General features: G+C 33.5%; 1 protein-coding gene across 5 annotated transcripts in view; it reads right to left on the reverse strand.

Annotated features, from left to right (window-relative positions):
- The window catches only part of Tdrd5 (tudor domain containing 5), a 67,977-nt gene that overhangs the window by 42,360 nt on the left and 9,998 nt on the right, over positions 1-15,619 (reverse strand). For all 5 annotated transcript variants that reach the window (XM_046430274.2, XM_058574428.1, XM_046430275.2 and 2 more), the window contains 3 exons: positions 9,785-9,868; positions 7,423-7,479; positions 1,324-1,477 (listed from right to left, as the gene is read on the reverse strand). In XM_046430274.2, the coding sequence (XP_046286230.1) occupies positions 1,324-1,477; positions 7,423-7,479; positions 9,785-9,868 (295 nt within the window). The remainder of the gene's footprint in view (positions 1-1,323; positions 1,478-7,422; positions 7,480-9,784; positions 9,869-15,619) is intronic.

Raw genomic sequence — 15,619 nt, forward strand, 5'->3', positions numbered from 1 at the left:
TTTATTTCTAGGATATTCATAAAATAATAAGTGTTCACCTTCTTTTTATTGTTAGTGCTCTTTGAATATTTTTAAATGAACATGAGTTTTTTTAATAAATCACAAATCCAATAAAGATATTTATATTTTGGGAATGTAGCTGTCCATCATAAGCATTTGTAGAAGCTTATAAAAATCTAAGTATCCTACTGTTCTATAAGTTTTGTGAAATGTTACCATTGGGGAAACTGAGTATAGAATGCATAGGATCCTTTTGAATTGTCTTATAATTGCATGTGAATCAACAGTTATCTCAATAAAGTTTTTTTAAAGCCTAAGCCAAAAAGAAAAACAAAACTCAAGTGCCCTACATGCAATGTGATATTCTGGAGTAGATACAGAAACAGAAAAACATTTTTTGAAAAATTGGTAATAGAATCTGGAGTTTAGTTAGTAACAATGTGCCAATGTTAATGTCTTAGCTCTGACAAATAAATTACAGTAATATTAAAGATAATAATATTAGGGGGAAATGTATGAAAAGAATATGGGAACTTGGTACTACCTTTGCAATTTTTCCATAAGCCTAAAATTATCCCCAAATAGTTATTTAAAAATGCAAGAGGGGTTATGAATGCATACCCATTTATTCTGAATCTCCACATCTTTCTAAAATGCTTTTGATATATAGCCAAAGTTAACCACTGAACTATCAGACCATTTAATCAGAAAATTCTCTTCAGGATTATTAAAAAATTCATTTATTTATTTATGGTATTGGGGATTGAACTCAGGGATAGTTAACCACTGAGCTATATTCCCATCACTTTTTATTTTTTATCCTGGGACAGGACCTCTCTATATTGCTTCAAACCTTGCTAAATTGCTGAGGCTGGCCTTGAACTTGTAATCTTCCTATCTTAGCTTCCTGGGTTGCTGGGATTATAGGCAAGTGCCACTGTGTCTGGCACAATGAATTAATTTTAAAAATTCAGAGGCTGAGGCAGAAGGATCATAAATTTGAGGCCCACCTGGGCAACTTAGCAAGACCCTGCCTCAAAATAAAAGGACTAGGTATGTAGCTCTGAGGCAGAATGCTCTTCAAGTCAATCTCCATCAAGAAAAAAAAATTCAATTTTTAAAATTAATAATACAGTTAACTTTATTACAATAAATACCACCAGAAAAAAGATCGTTACACATAAAACATTTCAATGCTAATACATAATATGTTTGTCTGACGTAGTTATAAAGATGACTCTTACCTAGCCAATATTTTCTTTTCTCCTGTACTTACAAAAACAATTAAAAATGAGGTTTGCATTACACTGTGGGACAACTTACCTGTTAGTACCGGCCTCATATCAGCATCAAACACTAGCAAGTCTTGTTCTCCTTCCCTGAACTCAACACGAAGAATGTCACTAAGAGCTCCAACAAGTTCTGTCACATTTAAAAATCCCAATTTTTTGGGTGAAAGTTGCTCTTTAAAAACTGCCTGTCACAAAAATAAATGGAAATTATGAAAAACATTAGATAGCAGAAATAAAATATGTACAGATACTCTTGGACAATGCTTTAATTTGAATTTAGCTAAGCTAAAATTTTAAGGTTCAGTGAACTTGGGTGTAAAGCTGTGTTTCCACCCAAGCATTTTACAAAAGAGGCTAATAATCCCTTACCATAAACTTCTAGGCCAATGTCAAGCTCCCTTGAGAGTATATGATAAATTGAAGTGAAAGTGAGGGGAACTTTTCACCTCTCATTTTTAACAATATTTGATTATAAAGCAAAGGTATTTGGGAGTGAAGAATGTATAAACTACAAAACTCATAATAAGCCTATCCTTATTTCTATATTTTTCAGAGAAAGAATATCCTTGACCATTTTCAACATGCAGAATTGGCATTACTATTTAAAATATTTCCTTAAATTTTATTATTTCACCTTAGAAGTTGGGCAAAATAAGCAGGTTTCTTATGAGTGTATTTCCTGTTGTGTACAATTTGATTTTATTGCCTTGGTAAAGAAGACAATTCATACCAAATAAAGATGGGAGAGAAAATATAGGGTACCACACTAGTTTGGGTTAAAACTGCACGGAGAACAGGTACATTTTCCCTTGTCAAAAGATTCACCATTTATAAATAATGGATAAAGAAACTGTGATATATACACAATGGAATATCACTCAGCATTAGAAGAGAAAAAAATTATTATGGCATTTTCATATAAATGGATGGAGTTGGAGAATATCATGCTAAGCCAAGTAAACCAATCCCCCAAAACCAAAGGCTAAATGTTCTGATAAGTGGATGCTGATTCATAAGGGGAGGAGGGTATGGGAAAAATGGAGGAACTTTGATTGGGCAAAGGAGGGACAGGTGGGGTGGGAACATAGGGGCAGGAAAGATGGTGGAATGAGACTTACATCATTACCCTAGGTATATGCATGAGTGCACATATGGTGCAACGCTAGATCGTGTACAACCAGAGAAATGAAAAGTTGTACTACAATTGTGTACCTTGAATCAAAATGCATTCTGCTGTCATATAGACCTAATTAAAACAAATTTAAATAAGTCTGTAGATATTAAATAGATTGAATGATTCAGTCTGCTATATTTTGAATGTTGAATGTTCCCCAAAGGCCTCTGTGTTAAAAGGTGTAGACTCAAGGTAATACTGCAGGGATATGATGGAAACTTTAAGATGTGGGGCCCAGTGAGAGGTCTTTAGGTCACTGGGTGTGCTCTTGACGATGGTGGGAGCCTGGACCCCTCCTCACTCCTTTTGTTCCCTGAATAACATGAGTGATTTTGCTCTGCTACATGTTCTACATTTTCCTGCTATGAAGTGCTGCCTTGCCACAGGCCCAAAGAAATCAGGCATGAATAGAGCCTCCAAATTATGAACCAATCTTAGCCTTTTCTGTTTCAATTATCTTAGGTCTTTCACTATGGTAATGGAGAGCTGAGTTGTTACTCAGCTCATTAACAGTTAAAACTGTTTGAATGCTCTGTATTGATACAACCCCACTTGAAAGGATATGAAGATTTCAAATAAAAGCTGCACAATTAAAAAAAAAAAGACCCACCATTAAAATGATCAAATTCTTAATTCAACTTTTATCTCTTGAACCATGATAGAGCAATAGAACAAGGGTCATTAATATCACATTTATAGCCACCCATGAGCATCCCAAAGGAAAAAGAATTGGTAGAGAATAGATAGGGCAGGAGTGATGGCAAAGTAGAGTTAATATCTCTACTTACTTCTTTGTACATTATATGTTTTTTATATATTTTTTTAGTTGTAGATGGACACAATATCTTTATTTTGTTTATTTTTATGTGGTGCTGAAGTTTGAACCCAGTGCCTCATACGTGCTAGGCGAGCACTCTACCACTGAGCTACAACCCCAGCCCTGTACATTATATCTTAAGGCTTCTTTTCCTTTTATGTTCATTAGTCTTTAATAGTTTTTTTTACCCTTCTTATAAGTGTCTAGGACTATAGAAATACAATTCAATTGAACGTAAGACTAGGTTGAAAGGATTTTTTAAAAATGTTACTAACTTTTTGAATAGGTAACATTCAAAAGGTTCAAGAAGGTTATATAGCAGAACAGTCTCCAGCTCACCCCCAATTCTTCAGTCACCTAGCAATCATCTCCTGGAGGTAACTATCATTACATGCAAATTTCCAGAAATTGTGAAAACTTAAATATGCTTTAAGATTATATACATCATACGAATCTTGCCTTTTGCTGTTAAATAGAGATATTAGTTTCCTATTAGTACATGAAACAGTAGAGTTTTGTTTTATGAGCCTGAGAATCATTTTCTTTTGATAGGATACCTGAGTCAATGCATTGATGTGTCAAATATATTTTGTCCTAATTCCTTTGTTATGCTTTCTCCTTTGTTATGCTTTCTGCTTTACTGACTCCCAACTATGGACAACTATAGACTTGATATATTTCTACTTCCATTTTCCTTAATTCCCTTCCATCCCCCATTCAACTTTACTCTTATTATTTTTCCTTAGAGTTTATACTTGTACTGTCAAAAGCTATGTATATATCCTATTACATGATTTAGTTTCCCAACTGGATTTTTCAGATGACAAGCTCATAGTGGAATATATCGTTTCCTTCATTGGCAACTGGATAAAATTCATGACTGATCTCTTTGACAAGACTGTAAATGAGCCTGTGTGTTCTAAAAAGGCACACAATGTCCAATAGTCTTTTTGGTGTTCTTAGGGACCATCACTGGTCAGTACCTAGATCCATTATTTTATATAGGGCTTTAATAGAGTTATTCTATCAATTAGTTTTCATTATTTAATTGGAAAATTTTTATAAGGATATTCTTCCCCTCATTTTTTATTGGTTACTCAGTCATACAATTCTCTTAGAAAAATCAGGATAAGTGATTAAATTTATCATTTTTCAAAAGGTTCTCTATCGTCTTCTATGTTAACCAATTGTTTTTAATATCATATAAACTCATGGAATTAAATATATTTGGTCATTGCTTTAAGTCATTGCTATTATTATCCTACTAAAGCCTAAAATAACTCTTCAAGTGGATTTGTAAGCCCTTTTGATATGACCCTTTTCTTTTTTTTTTTTTTTTTTTTTTTTTTTTTTTTTTTTAAAGAGAGAGAGAGGAGAGAGAGAGAATTTTAATATTTATTTTTTAGTTATCGGCGGATACAACATCTTTGTTTTGTATGTGGTGCTGAGGATCGAACCCGGGCCGCACGCATGCCAGGCAAGCACGCTACCGCTTGAGCCACATCCCCAGCCCAATATGACCCTTTTCTTAGCAGTTTCCTTGTTGGTCTGCTATGACAAAATGTTCCAGTCTTGATTTATGCAATTAGAAAACACTTGTATATACTAGTGTTTTATTAATCTCACAATTAATTTGCCTTGTACCCATCATATAACAATGGTTTTAGAATAAGATTACCATAATATAATAAAAATTCAACTTTGGCATATATTCAACCCTTCTTCTCCATTTAATTTTGTGTATGTATTCACAAGAGTATACAGCCATTTTATATTTTCTCCTAACTTCATTTGGTTTTGGTTGTGGAAGTGGCATTAAATGTCAGTCCTTTTATTAATATGACATTGATGACTCTGTAGAAGATGTCTTCAGAATGGTTCAAGGGAACAACAGTTCTTGAATTCTTGCATGGTTGCAGTCTGCCTCTACAGTTGAGTCAGTTTTGCTAGCATAAAATTCTTGGCTCACATTTTCTTTCCTTGAATATTTGAAATATGTTACTTTCCTCTGGCAAAACAAGATATAAAAATGTCTAATGATCTAATTTTATTTCCTTACAAGTCACTTGCTCTTTTTGTTTTAAATGGTCAAAGGAATTTCTTCCTTTTTCTTTGAAATCTACTAATTTGGTGTTGGTTATTCTAGGTTAATGATTTAAGCATGCAGTACAATTTTTTTTTTATCTTTTAGTTGTAGATGGACACAATACCTTTATTTTTTTTTTACTTTTATGTGGTGCTGAGGATCGAACCCAGTGCCTCACACATGCCAAGCAAGCACTCTGCCACTGAGCTACAACCCCAGCTGCTAGTGCACTCTTTCAATAATAGTTTCAAATATTTCATTTCAGTAAAGTTTATTTGAATTTTTTGTTATTCTTTTCTTTGGCATTATTATTCATATGTTAACTTTATTTTGCCTATGTTTAATACCTGTTACTTTTTCTTAAATTCTTTTTTATCTTTTCTTGTTCTTTTAATAACATTTTTCTTATAAAAATTTAAAACAGAAAAAGGTTAAAGAATTGGACAGAACTCTATCACCCAAATTATAGAATTATCAGCATTATTTTGTTTTATCATCAATAAATCCATCCATCAATTCATTTTTTATATATTTCAAAGTAACCTCAGACACATCAATGTTTTCCCCAAAAAATGTCAGCATGTACATTATTATCTAGAATTCAAAATCTTTTAACTTTTTATAAAATTCATATTGAAATGGTAAACTTACGTTTACCATTCAATTAGCTTCAATATATATACAAGATACAGAATGCTCTTTTTTTAGCCATTTGAGAAGACAGTATTAAGATCTCCAACTAGATTTATAGAATTCTTAATCCTGTCAAACTTCAGAGAATGTTTATACTATTTATTAGGTGAATTCACATTTATGATTGTCTTCCTGAAGAACTGGCCCTTAGCCCTGATGGAATGTGCCAATCGCTGATAAAGCAGGCTTCAAGCCCAATGTATTATCTGAAGTTGTTTTAGTCCCTTCAGTTTTTTTTATATTTCTTGTATATCTTTCTTATTTTTTATTTTGAACCAATCTATCCTCACATTTATGATGTGTTCCCTGTAGATAACATAGTTGCATCTTGCTTTCCACAGTCTCATTTCCAAATTTTAATAGTAGTCCATTTACACTTATGAAATTACTATAACTAGATTTAAAATTACCACTATTAATTTCTGTTGATTCCACTGTACAATTAGAAAAATGAGAAATTATACCCCAATGATTCAAATGTATGAATTGCCAAGATCACTGTAATGTCATGTGTAGCTAATAAAAAAAAAAAATTAAAAAAAAAATTTCTGTTGATTCCAATGGTATATCTATTGCCTGTTCCCTCCTTCCCAGTCTTTGTTTGCATTTACAATATGTTTTTATACAATTGCATTTTAAAGCGTCTATTAAATTTATGCTGTAACTGCATTTTAATTATTGTTCTAGGTATTATAGCACACATCTTTAACTTCTCAGCCTTATTGTATCACCTCACAAAAAACATAAGAACCTCACAACCTTATAGTTTCACATTCTGCCCTGATTCATTGTGCTGTAGCACGATACATCTTTAAGTTAAAACCAATTATATACTATCATCTTTGTAATAATAGTCATATTTTAATTGGTGAAAGAAAGATTTTTAGATATACCATATATCCTTTATTCTACAGCTCTTCCTGGAGATTCAAGTTCCAATCTGGCATCATTTTCTTCAGCCTGAGGTACATTCTTTAGCATCTCTTTATAGTGCAGGTGTGTTTACAATTATCTATTTGATTATCTGAATATGCCTTTATTTTACCCTTCATTCTTAATCTCACTAGATATAAAAAATCAAAAATGTGTAATGAGATTATTTTTCCATATTCCCAATTGACACTTGGTATTATTAGACAAAAATAAATCAATTTTCATTCCAAAGATGTTATCACCAAGTTGTAAAAAGAGCCCTCTTATGCATAATCAAGTAAATATCCTTAACTCTTGTAATGAAGAAAAAGACACTAAAATGCAAAACAGTATTTAAGTGTTAAGGGTATAGACTTGAGGGATCCAAGGAATAGCAACAAAATTTCTATCACAAGAAATGTAAATCACAGTAAAAAAGAACACTTACCTCAAACTCCCCAAGAAGTTTAGAAATTAACAAACCCTCTGGAAACTTAGATACAACCTAATAAAAAGAAAATGAAATACAACATAGAATTGAAGTACTAGGAGACCAAATGTTTAAAATAAGATAGTATAAATAGTAACAAAGGCAAAAATAACATTATGATTCAAATATATCATATATTGCTTTTATTTAAAAAAATCAGTTTTATGATTTTAAAACATATAAAAGTGATTCCTAATATTTCCAGAGTTGAGAAATCACTATTACATAATCCTACAATGCCACAACTCCCATAAAGTCCTGTGTTTCTTTAGCCCGGCTAATATATTTGCTTTCAGCTCACATACAATTAATATTGTGCATTAATAGTCAAACATTTTAATTATAAAAAATGCAAATGGATGCTATAGAAAATTTCAGAAAATACAGTTAAGCAAAGATAAAATAAATAGCCATTGGCTGGAGTTGTGGCTCAGTGAAAGAGCACTTGCCTAGCATGCGAGAGGCACTGGGTTTGAGTCTCAGCACCACTATAAATAAATAAATAAATAAAATAAAGGTCCATCAACAACTAAAACAGTATGTTTTAAAAAAACTTTTTTTAAAAAATCCATTATTGCCCATATCCACATAAAACATTTATGTTCATATAAAAATAGGTTAAAGTTTGCATAATCATTGTTCTAACCAGTAAACATGGATAAACAAGATACAAGTTTTTCAAAATATTCAAAGTACCTAAATGTATCCATACTATGTCACATAAAACGTAAGAACCTCACAACCCTATAGTTTCACATTCAAGGTACCTAAATGTATCCTTTTTATAGTCATTTATTTTTCATTATCACAAATACTGCAATTGTTAACCTCATATTTTCATTATGCACATTTGTCCAATGATTTTTTTAGATAAATCCCTAGAAATGACTGGTTCTATCTCCAATATAGCACAAAAGTTTTTAATTGATTATATTTAATACAAAATTCTAATTCAAGTTTCAGGAAAAAGTAAAAATTTCAAGGGGCTGGGGTTGTGGCTCGGTAGTAAAGCAATCACCTAGCATGTGTGTGGCACTGGGCTTGATTCTCAGCACCACATACAAATAAATAAAATAAAGGTATCATATACAGCTACAGCTAAAAAAAAATTAAATTTTTTTTTCAAAAATCCCAGAGACAGCCATGATGTACTTCAGAAAGCATGCATATGAAACTTGTGTGTGTGTGTGTGTGTGTGTGTGTGTGTATACCCACATCACTCACTCCGAGAGGAGAATACTGAACATGGTATTCTATAAAACCTGGTTTTAAAGTTCAACATGTGAAGGAGATAATTCAATGTTTGCTAAGAGAGCTGTACATAAGCTTTCTTACAAGTCACATCATATTCCTTACTCTATGTGGATAATTTAACCAACCCTTTATCAATGAATACTACCTTTTCTCTAATTTTTTGGTACCATAAAAGTCATATTTAATATCCTATAACAAATTATTATTAGGTATTCGAGTTTCAAAAACAAAAATCAAAACACAGCCTGAATGTACCAGGGATTTTGCATTTCTCCCAGTAAAGTCATAACCCCTGCAATGGGACAGTATAAGGCAGTAAGAGCCACGATGGCACCTGATCATTCAAATCGGAATCAATAGCTCCCACAACATCTTAAATGTGTTCACCCTTTGGCCCAATGCATAAAAACAAAGAGTTTTCATATTTTAATAAGGGAAAACAACAGATTAGGCCAAAGACATGAATAGCCAGTTCACATTTTTAAAAATATGACTATAAGCATATTAAAGACACTCAGGATAAAAATCAGTTATAAATTAAAACAACATGACTGGAGAGTAACACTTCACTGTCAGTGGAAGAGTAAATTTGTTCAGTCAAATCTTTCAGAGGGCAATGTAGTAACAGTTATTAGCAAAACATAAATAGCCAATGCTTTTGATTGGCAACCACTACTGGATAAATGTTCAAGGACATTTACTACAGCATTTTTAAATAACCCAAATTTAATTAATCATAGATCTCATAAATGAAACATGATAAACATAATGAGATACCACACATATATGGAATAGTATTTGATGAACATTTATTTAAAACTAGAATTATTAGGGTGAGGGGAGGAAGTGAAGGAAGAACTTATATTTCCTAAATAGTTTTACACTGAAATTTTATATAGTGTGTACTTTATGTATTTTTTTATTTTAAAAGAATAGCTATTCTATTTGTAATATATTAGAAAATATCAGGTATCAGGTGTAAGTACAAGCAAATTAAACTCAACCACAAATGATATCTGAATTTATAAACAATTATTCTTGCTTCCAATAAAACGAAAATACTTACAAATTTTATCTTATGTTTTAGTTCTGGATTGATGGTCCCTCCAGGTCCAATTTGTGCAATGACTGATTTGAACGTGTTCTCCAACTATGGGGCAAAAAAAGTCAAGTCACAGCCTGTGACATAAAGTCAAAGATAAATCTAAAACAGCATAAAAAGGAAATATCTATAAAAGGAAATGTCCTTCAACCAAATGGATAAAACACTGTTCTTAAGAAGTAGCACTGTGACTTTTCATACCACGTAAATATGCAGGTAAAATTTTCAAAAACTAGACATGAGGAATTCTCCACTATAACATTCTCTATAACAGACTCAGAGGGATTTTTGCCACTAATTTTCTATTTATAAAAATACTAAATGTTTATGAAAGACATACTTAGTGACTGTGAATGCCTAATACCAGGAGACACAGAATGAGTGAGTCACAGGTGGGACACTAGCCCTAAAGAGTAGGAAGGAAAAGCTATTTTGTGGCAACAGAAGCGAAGGATGAAAAGCAGTGGCACAGAAAGACTCTGTATGTGAGGCTAGAAGGCAGAGGGTAACTCTGATAGCTGTAGTATTCTGAGAGTCAAAAGCAAGGGCCCTCCTAAAGATAGAAGGAAATAGGAGGGAGATCAGACATTTGAGAAAGTAGGAGGGGAAAAAAAAACCAACAGAATAAAGTTAAGGAAATAACAAATGAAAATCTAAACTCAGATTGGAAGTAGATAGGAGAGGCCCAAGTTAAAATAGCAGGAGTCTAAGTATTTTAGTACAACAAATGAAGCCACTGGCACAGAAAGGCCCAATAAAGTAAAAATCTGATGCATGGTAGCAGTTAAGGAGTAGGCGACCAGAGAACAGACTGCAGCACATGCACAAGGTCCATGTCTAGTGAACAAAGCAATGAAGTGAGAGAGATCATGAAGTCATGTGCATTCAGGTCATTACAGTTGACAACTAAATTAGAGAAGCTGTGAAGTTATAAAGAAAAATACGTATTACACAAACTCCTAGCACCAAGATACAATCACTATAATATTTTTTCCTTCTAAACTTTTTTTTGGGGGGTCATCTTTTACTTGGCCTGTCATTATTTAAAACCTGTGTGAAGAAACCTATTTCTTTTTTTTTAAATATATTTTTTTAGTTGATACACTTTTATTTTATTTAAAAGTGGTGCTGAGAATTGAACTCAGTGCCTCACACATGTCAGGCAAGTGCACCACTGCTGAGCCCCAGCCCCAGCCCAAGAAACCTATTTCTTTATCTGAAAAATGAAGATAACTTCCATCTCTCATATGTTGATATGAAAACTAGAAGGTGAGGTATGGAGAGTGCTAATCATGGCTTTGCACAGAAGGAGTTCAATATGACCCTATCCTGATCCTTTGGTATGGCAGGGCTCCCCTTGGCAGAATTCACTCTTCATTATTCACTCCTCTTTTCATCCAATATCACTGCAACTTCTCCATCTCAACTGCTATTGAAGGATGGGCAGTTTCTTCATCTCTGCAAGAACCTGCCCATCCTTCAATAGCACCACATTTAGCAGAAATCCCTCAACATTTTGGCAGCTTGATGGCTTCCTATTTAGTTTCTAAGATTTAAGTTTTTCCCTAGTTTAATATTTTCTTGGGCATTTCCATGTCGGTTAAACTATTTTGTTTACATTCCTTATTGTTCTTTTATCATATCCCAACATGTTCTTACCATAACAACTTATTAAATTATCACTGTGCTAGGTGTTTCAGGGAACAAAGAAGGTCACCTTTGACAACATCATTCCTCTTGAGGCAATTACAATTAAGAGGGAAATTAATGAATGTATAAACAGCTACAACCTAAAATTGACTCTAAGTGCTAATAAAGAGAATCCCGCCAGTACAAAGATGCATGCTTATAATTCCAGTGACTCAGGAGCCAGAGGCAGGACAGAGTTAAGCTGTTACAATTCAAGTTCAAGGCCAGCCTTGGTAATTTAGTAAGACCCCGTTTCAAAATAAAAAAGGCTGAGGATGTGACTCAGTGGTAAAGTATCCCTGGGTTCAGTTGCTAGTACTCCCCACCCGGCAAAAAAAGAATCCATCACATTAAATTACAAGTACTCAGCATGTTTCATTTTTAGAAGTGCTTTGAAGGATGGGCAATTTTTGCAGAGATTGTGAAGAAGGCACTGAAAGTAGAAGAAACTTCACAAAGAAAAATAGTTGCCTGAAGGCATTGGGAAAATTGTAGAAGAGATAGCTGGGAGGGTAGATTGAACACCTTAAATGCCAAACTAAGCAGTTTTTCTTGGATATATGATGCTAGATTTTTCGCAAGGGAGAGAGATGATCAGAACCATAATTTGGCAATTAGATTGGAAGGGTGATGGACAACCAGTTGACTACTGAAGCTAGAATGCTAGGCAAGAGTTTTAACTAGAGTGTAGGGAGAGTGGGAATAGAAAAAGGATATTACAAGAGGTGAAATCCACAGAAACAGGAAAGATGATGGAGCAGTAAGAATTGTTGATTAGCCAGGGATGGATAACAAGATCAGAAAAATAGCCTGGAGCCTCAAGTGTTACAGAAACTAAGGGATTTTGAAATACAGAAAACTGGTAAGTAAATGGCTGGATGGTGATGACTTGATCTATCTCTCTGAAACAGCCTATGACAGTCAGCAAACCTGGCTCCCTGGTTAAACCTGGCCTGCCATTGGTTTTTGTATGGTCCACGTGTGAAGAATAGTTTTGACATTTTAAAATGGTCACAGAGGAGTCAAAAGCAGAATATTTTGTGACACATGAAAATTATGATATTCAAATTTCAGTATCCCCAGTTTTGTTGGAACACAGCCACACTTATTTATTTATTGTTATGGCTGCTGCAAGGAGAGTTAAGCTGTTACAACACATACCATTCATCTCACAAGTCAAGTAGCTACTATGTTGCCCTTCAGAGAAAATATTTGCCCAACATAGTTTGAAGATAACAAAATTATGGGCTCTTAGCTAGAAACAATGCATTTCAAAAAGGTAAGGAAAAAACATTCAAACTAGACAAGTTAATAAGCTGACTAAACTGAATGGGATGGGAGAGCTGTTTGAAAGTCCAGGTAAATAGAGGGAAGTTGTGATGTGCAAAAAAAATTAAGACAGGGAGGTAAACCCACATGAGGAAAATCAAAGGTGGACCGGACGTCAACAATGCTTTTGGACTCAGGTGCTTACAGATCAAACACAAGAAATAGGAAATAAATCAAGTAAACAAAATATTTTAGAAAATAAAATTGGAAAGCTACAAAGAAAATATGCCATATTCAGAATAGGAGCCTATAGAGCCAGAAAGAGCTTGAATAGACATTTTCTCAGAAAAATAAACAAAGACATAAATAGGCAATTAACAAAAAACACTAAATAACCAATAAAAACAAAGTTCAACCTCAAATACTCATTAGCAGTAAGATATTTACCTGTCAAATCAGAGAAGAAATTTCAACATTCATTTACTCATTTACCAAAAAGATACTGAGCATATAGTATATGCTCTTCCCTCTGTACTGTGTTGGATATTCAGGGGTCAATAAGCTATATATGATCTCTGTCCTCATGGAGAATTTAGTATGGGGAAAATTTTAAAAACCATATAAATACATATCCAGTTATAACAAATATAATAAAAAATATTGATTCCACATGATCTCACTCTTATGTGGAGTGTGAAATCAAACAGAAACAGAACAAAATGGTCATTACCCAAGGCTGAGGGTACTGAGATGTTGCCAAAAGAAAAAACTTTCAGTAGATAGGAGGAATAATTCAAGAGATCAATTATACATCATGGTGACTATAGTTAATAATAATATAGTACTTGGAAAATTTGGGGAGTTTTCATCACACACACAAAAGTATGGAGGTAATGCTCATGTTGCCATTTTGACTTAGCCACTTTTCAATGTACACATACATAAACATGTTCTATACCATAAATTTATGCAACTTCTACTTTTTGATTTAAGAATTAAAAATAGCCCCACAGACTATACGTGTAATATGAATTGTAATGTATTCTGCTGTCATATGTAAGAAATTAGAATAAAAAATGTTAATTAAAAAAATAGCCCAATAGAGTATCATAAGAAGATAATACGACTGAAGGTATTAGAAAACCAGTGGGCATTGGTGGGGAAGGTTCTCTGAAGTGTCCTTCTCAACTAAGTCTGAGCAAAGGCGCAAGAAAAGTAGCACACTCTCACACATCCTGCAACTGTGTTAACTAGAACCATTGTTAGGGAGGACAACCTAATCACATGTTTAAGCCATAAAAGTGCCCATGCCTTTTGATCTGGCAATTGCTCTTCTAGAAATTTATCCTGTGACATAATAGAGAGGCTTGCAAATTTGAGCAAGATTTTCATTATATAGTTATTTTTAATAGCACAAACTAGAAAGAAAAAATACCCAACCTAGATTATAAATTAAACAAATTATGGCCCACTTAAACTGATGTTATAAATCATGATGCATTAGAGTATTTAACAATGTGAATGTTGATAATGCATACTTACAGCAGAAAAAAAGCAGGTCACAAAAGATTTTCATTTTTTAAACAGTCAATTTTTCTAGGTGACAAAAGCACAGATGATTTTTATCTTCTATGCCTTTCAAAACCGCAAATTTTCTGCACTCTATTACTTTTGTAATAAGAAAAAGTTTTTAAATACAGACATCTGGGTGGTTATTGATAAATATCAGGGTGGAAGCATTTGGGGAAGATGAAGAAACTAAAAGCAGAAAGGAACGGAAGTCACTCTGAGGACACACTGCAGGCATTTTGGCCATGTGGGAAAACATTAATATATTTTTTGATTAAGATCACAAAACTTGCACAGAAACATTCTGTGGCAATGCTTTCAAACTGTCATATACATTTATAGGAATCTGCCAGGTTATCTGCTATGGCCTGGACATTTGTGCCCCTTCTCTAAGTTCCTGTGTTGAAATCCTAACCCTGAGGACCAGGCACTAGGAGGTGGTCAGGTCGTAAGTGTGAAATCCTTTGTCCCTTTGGCTGTGTGAGGACAGAGAGAAAAGACTTCCACCTATGAACTAGGAAGCAGGCCCTCACTAGACACAGATCTGCCACTGCCACATTCTTGGATTTCCCAGCCTCCAAGTATTTTTCATAGATAGAACCTATGTGAGAAAAAAAAATCTTTTTTGATAAGCCACCCAGTTTATGGGATTTCTGCTAGAGCAACCCAAATGGACTAGGATCCTATAAATAGGATTAGTTTGGTTCATTTAACTAAAAGATAGGCCATAAGGAATTTGATTTGTCATACTAAACATTTCATATGAACTTAGGGAAAAGCTACTCAAAGTTGGCCACAGAATATAACCTCCAGAGAATTACACTAATTAACCTAAAGAACAGTCCCTTCTGATGATAATGGTTTAACATATCAATTGCTTTTCAAAGATATTCTTGATATATATCGAATCAGGTCATCAGGTGAAATAAAATACACAATGCATAGCACCTAATCCATGCAAAAACTAACAATTGTTCAGGTACAAATTACAAGTTAGGTACAAACAAGATCAGACCTGCTATAATTCATTTAAGATCAAAAAACACATTCTTTTATAGGTCTAAGGTTTACCTACTTTAAATCTCATGGTGAATGTTGCAATAAAATTTTACAAATGTGTGAGACAAGAGGCAGGGAGAGGGTACCCAGGTTCTATCTATGAAAAATACTTGGAGCAGCAACACACAGAACAAAACTCAAGAGAAAATACATCTGGATAAAAGGTGTGTGCATATTTTTCATTTCTCTTCTTGAAATGTTTTAAACTTTGAG

This window comes from Marmota monax, unplaced genomic scaffold, assembly GCF_021218885.2.
Source record: "Marmota monax isolate L192 unplaced genomic scaffold, Marmota_monax_Labrador192_F-V1.1 WCK01_AAM20220418_F8-fsc00055, whole genome shotgun sequence".
In the NCBI taxonomy this organism is placed as follows: Eukaryota; Metazoa; Chordata; class Mammalia; order Rodentia; family Sciuridae; genus Marmota; species Marmota monax.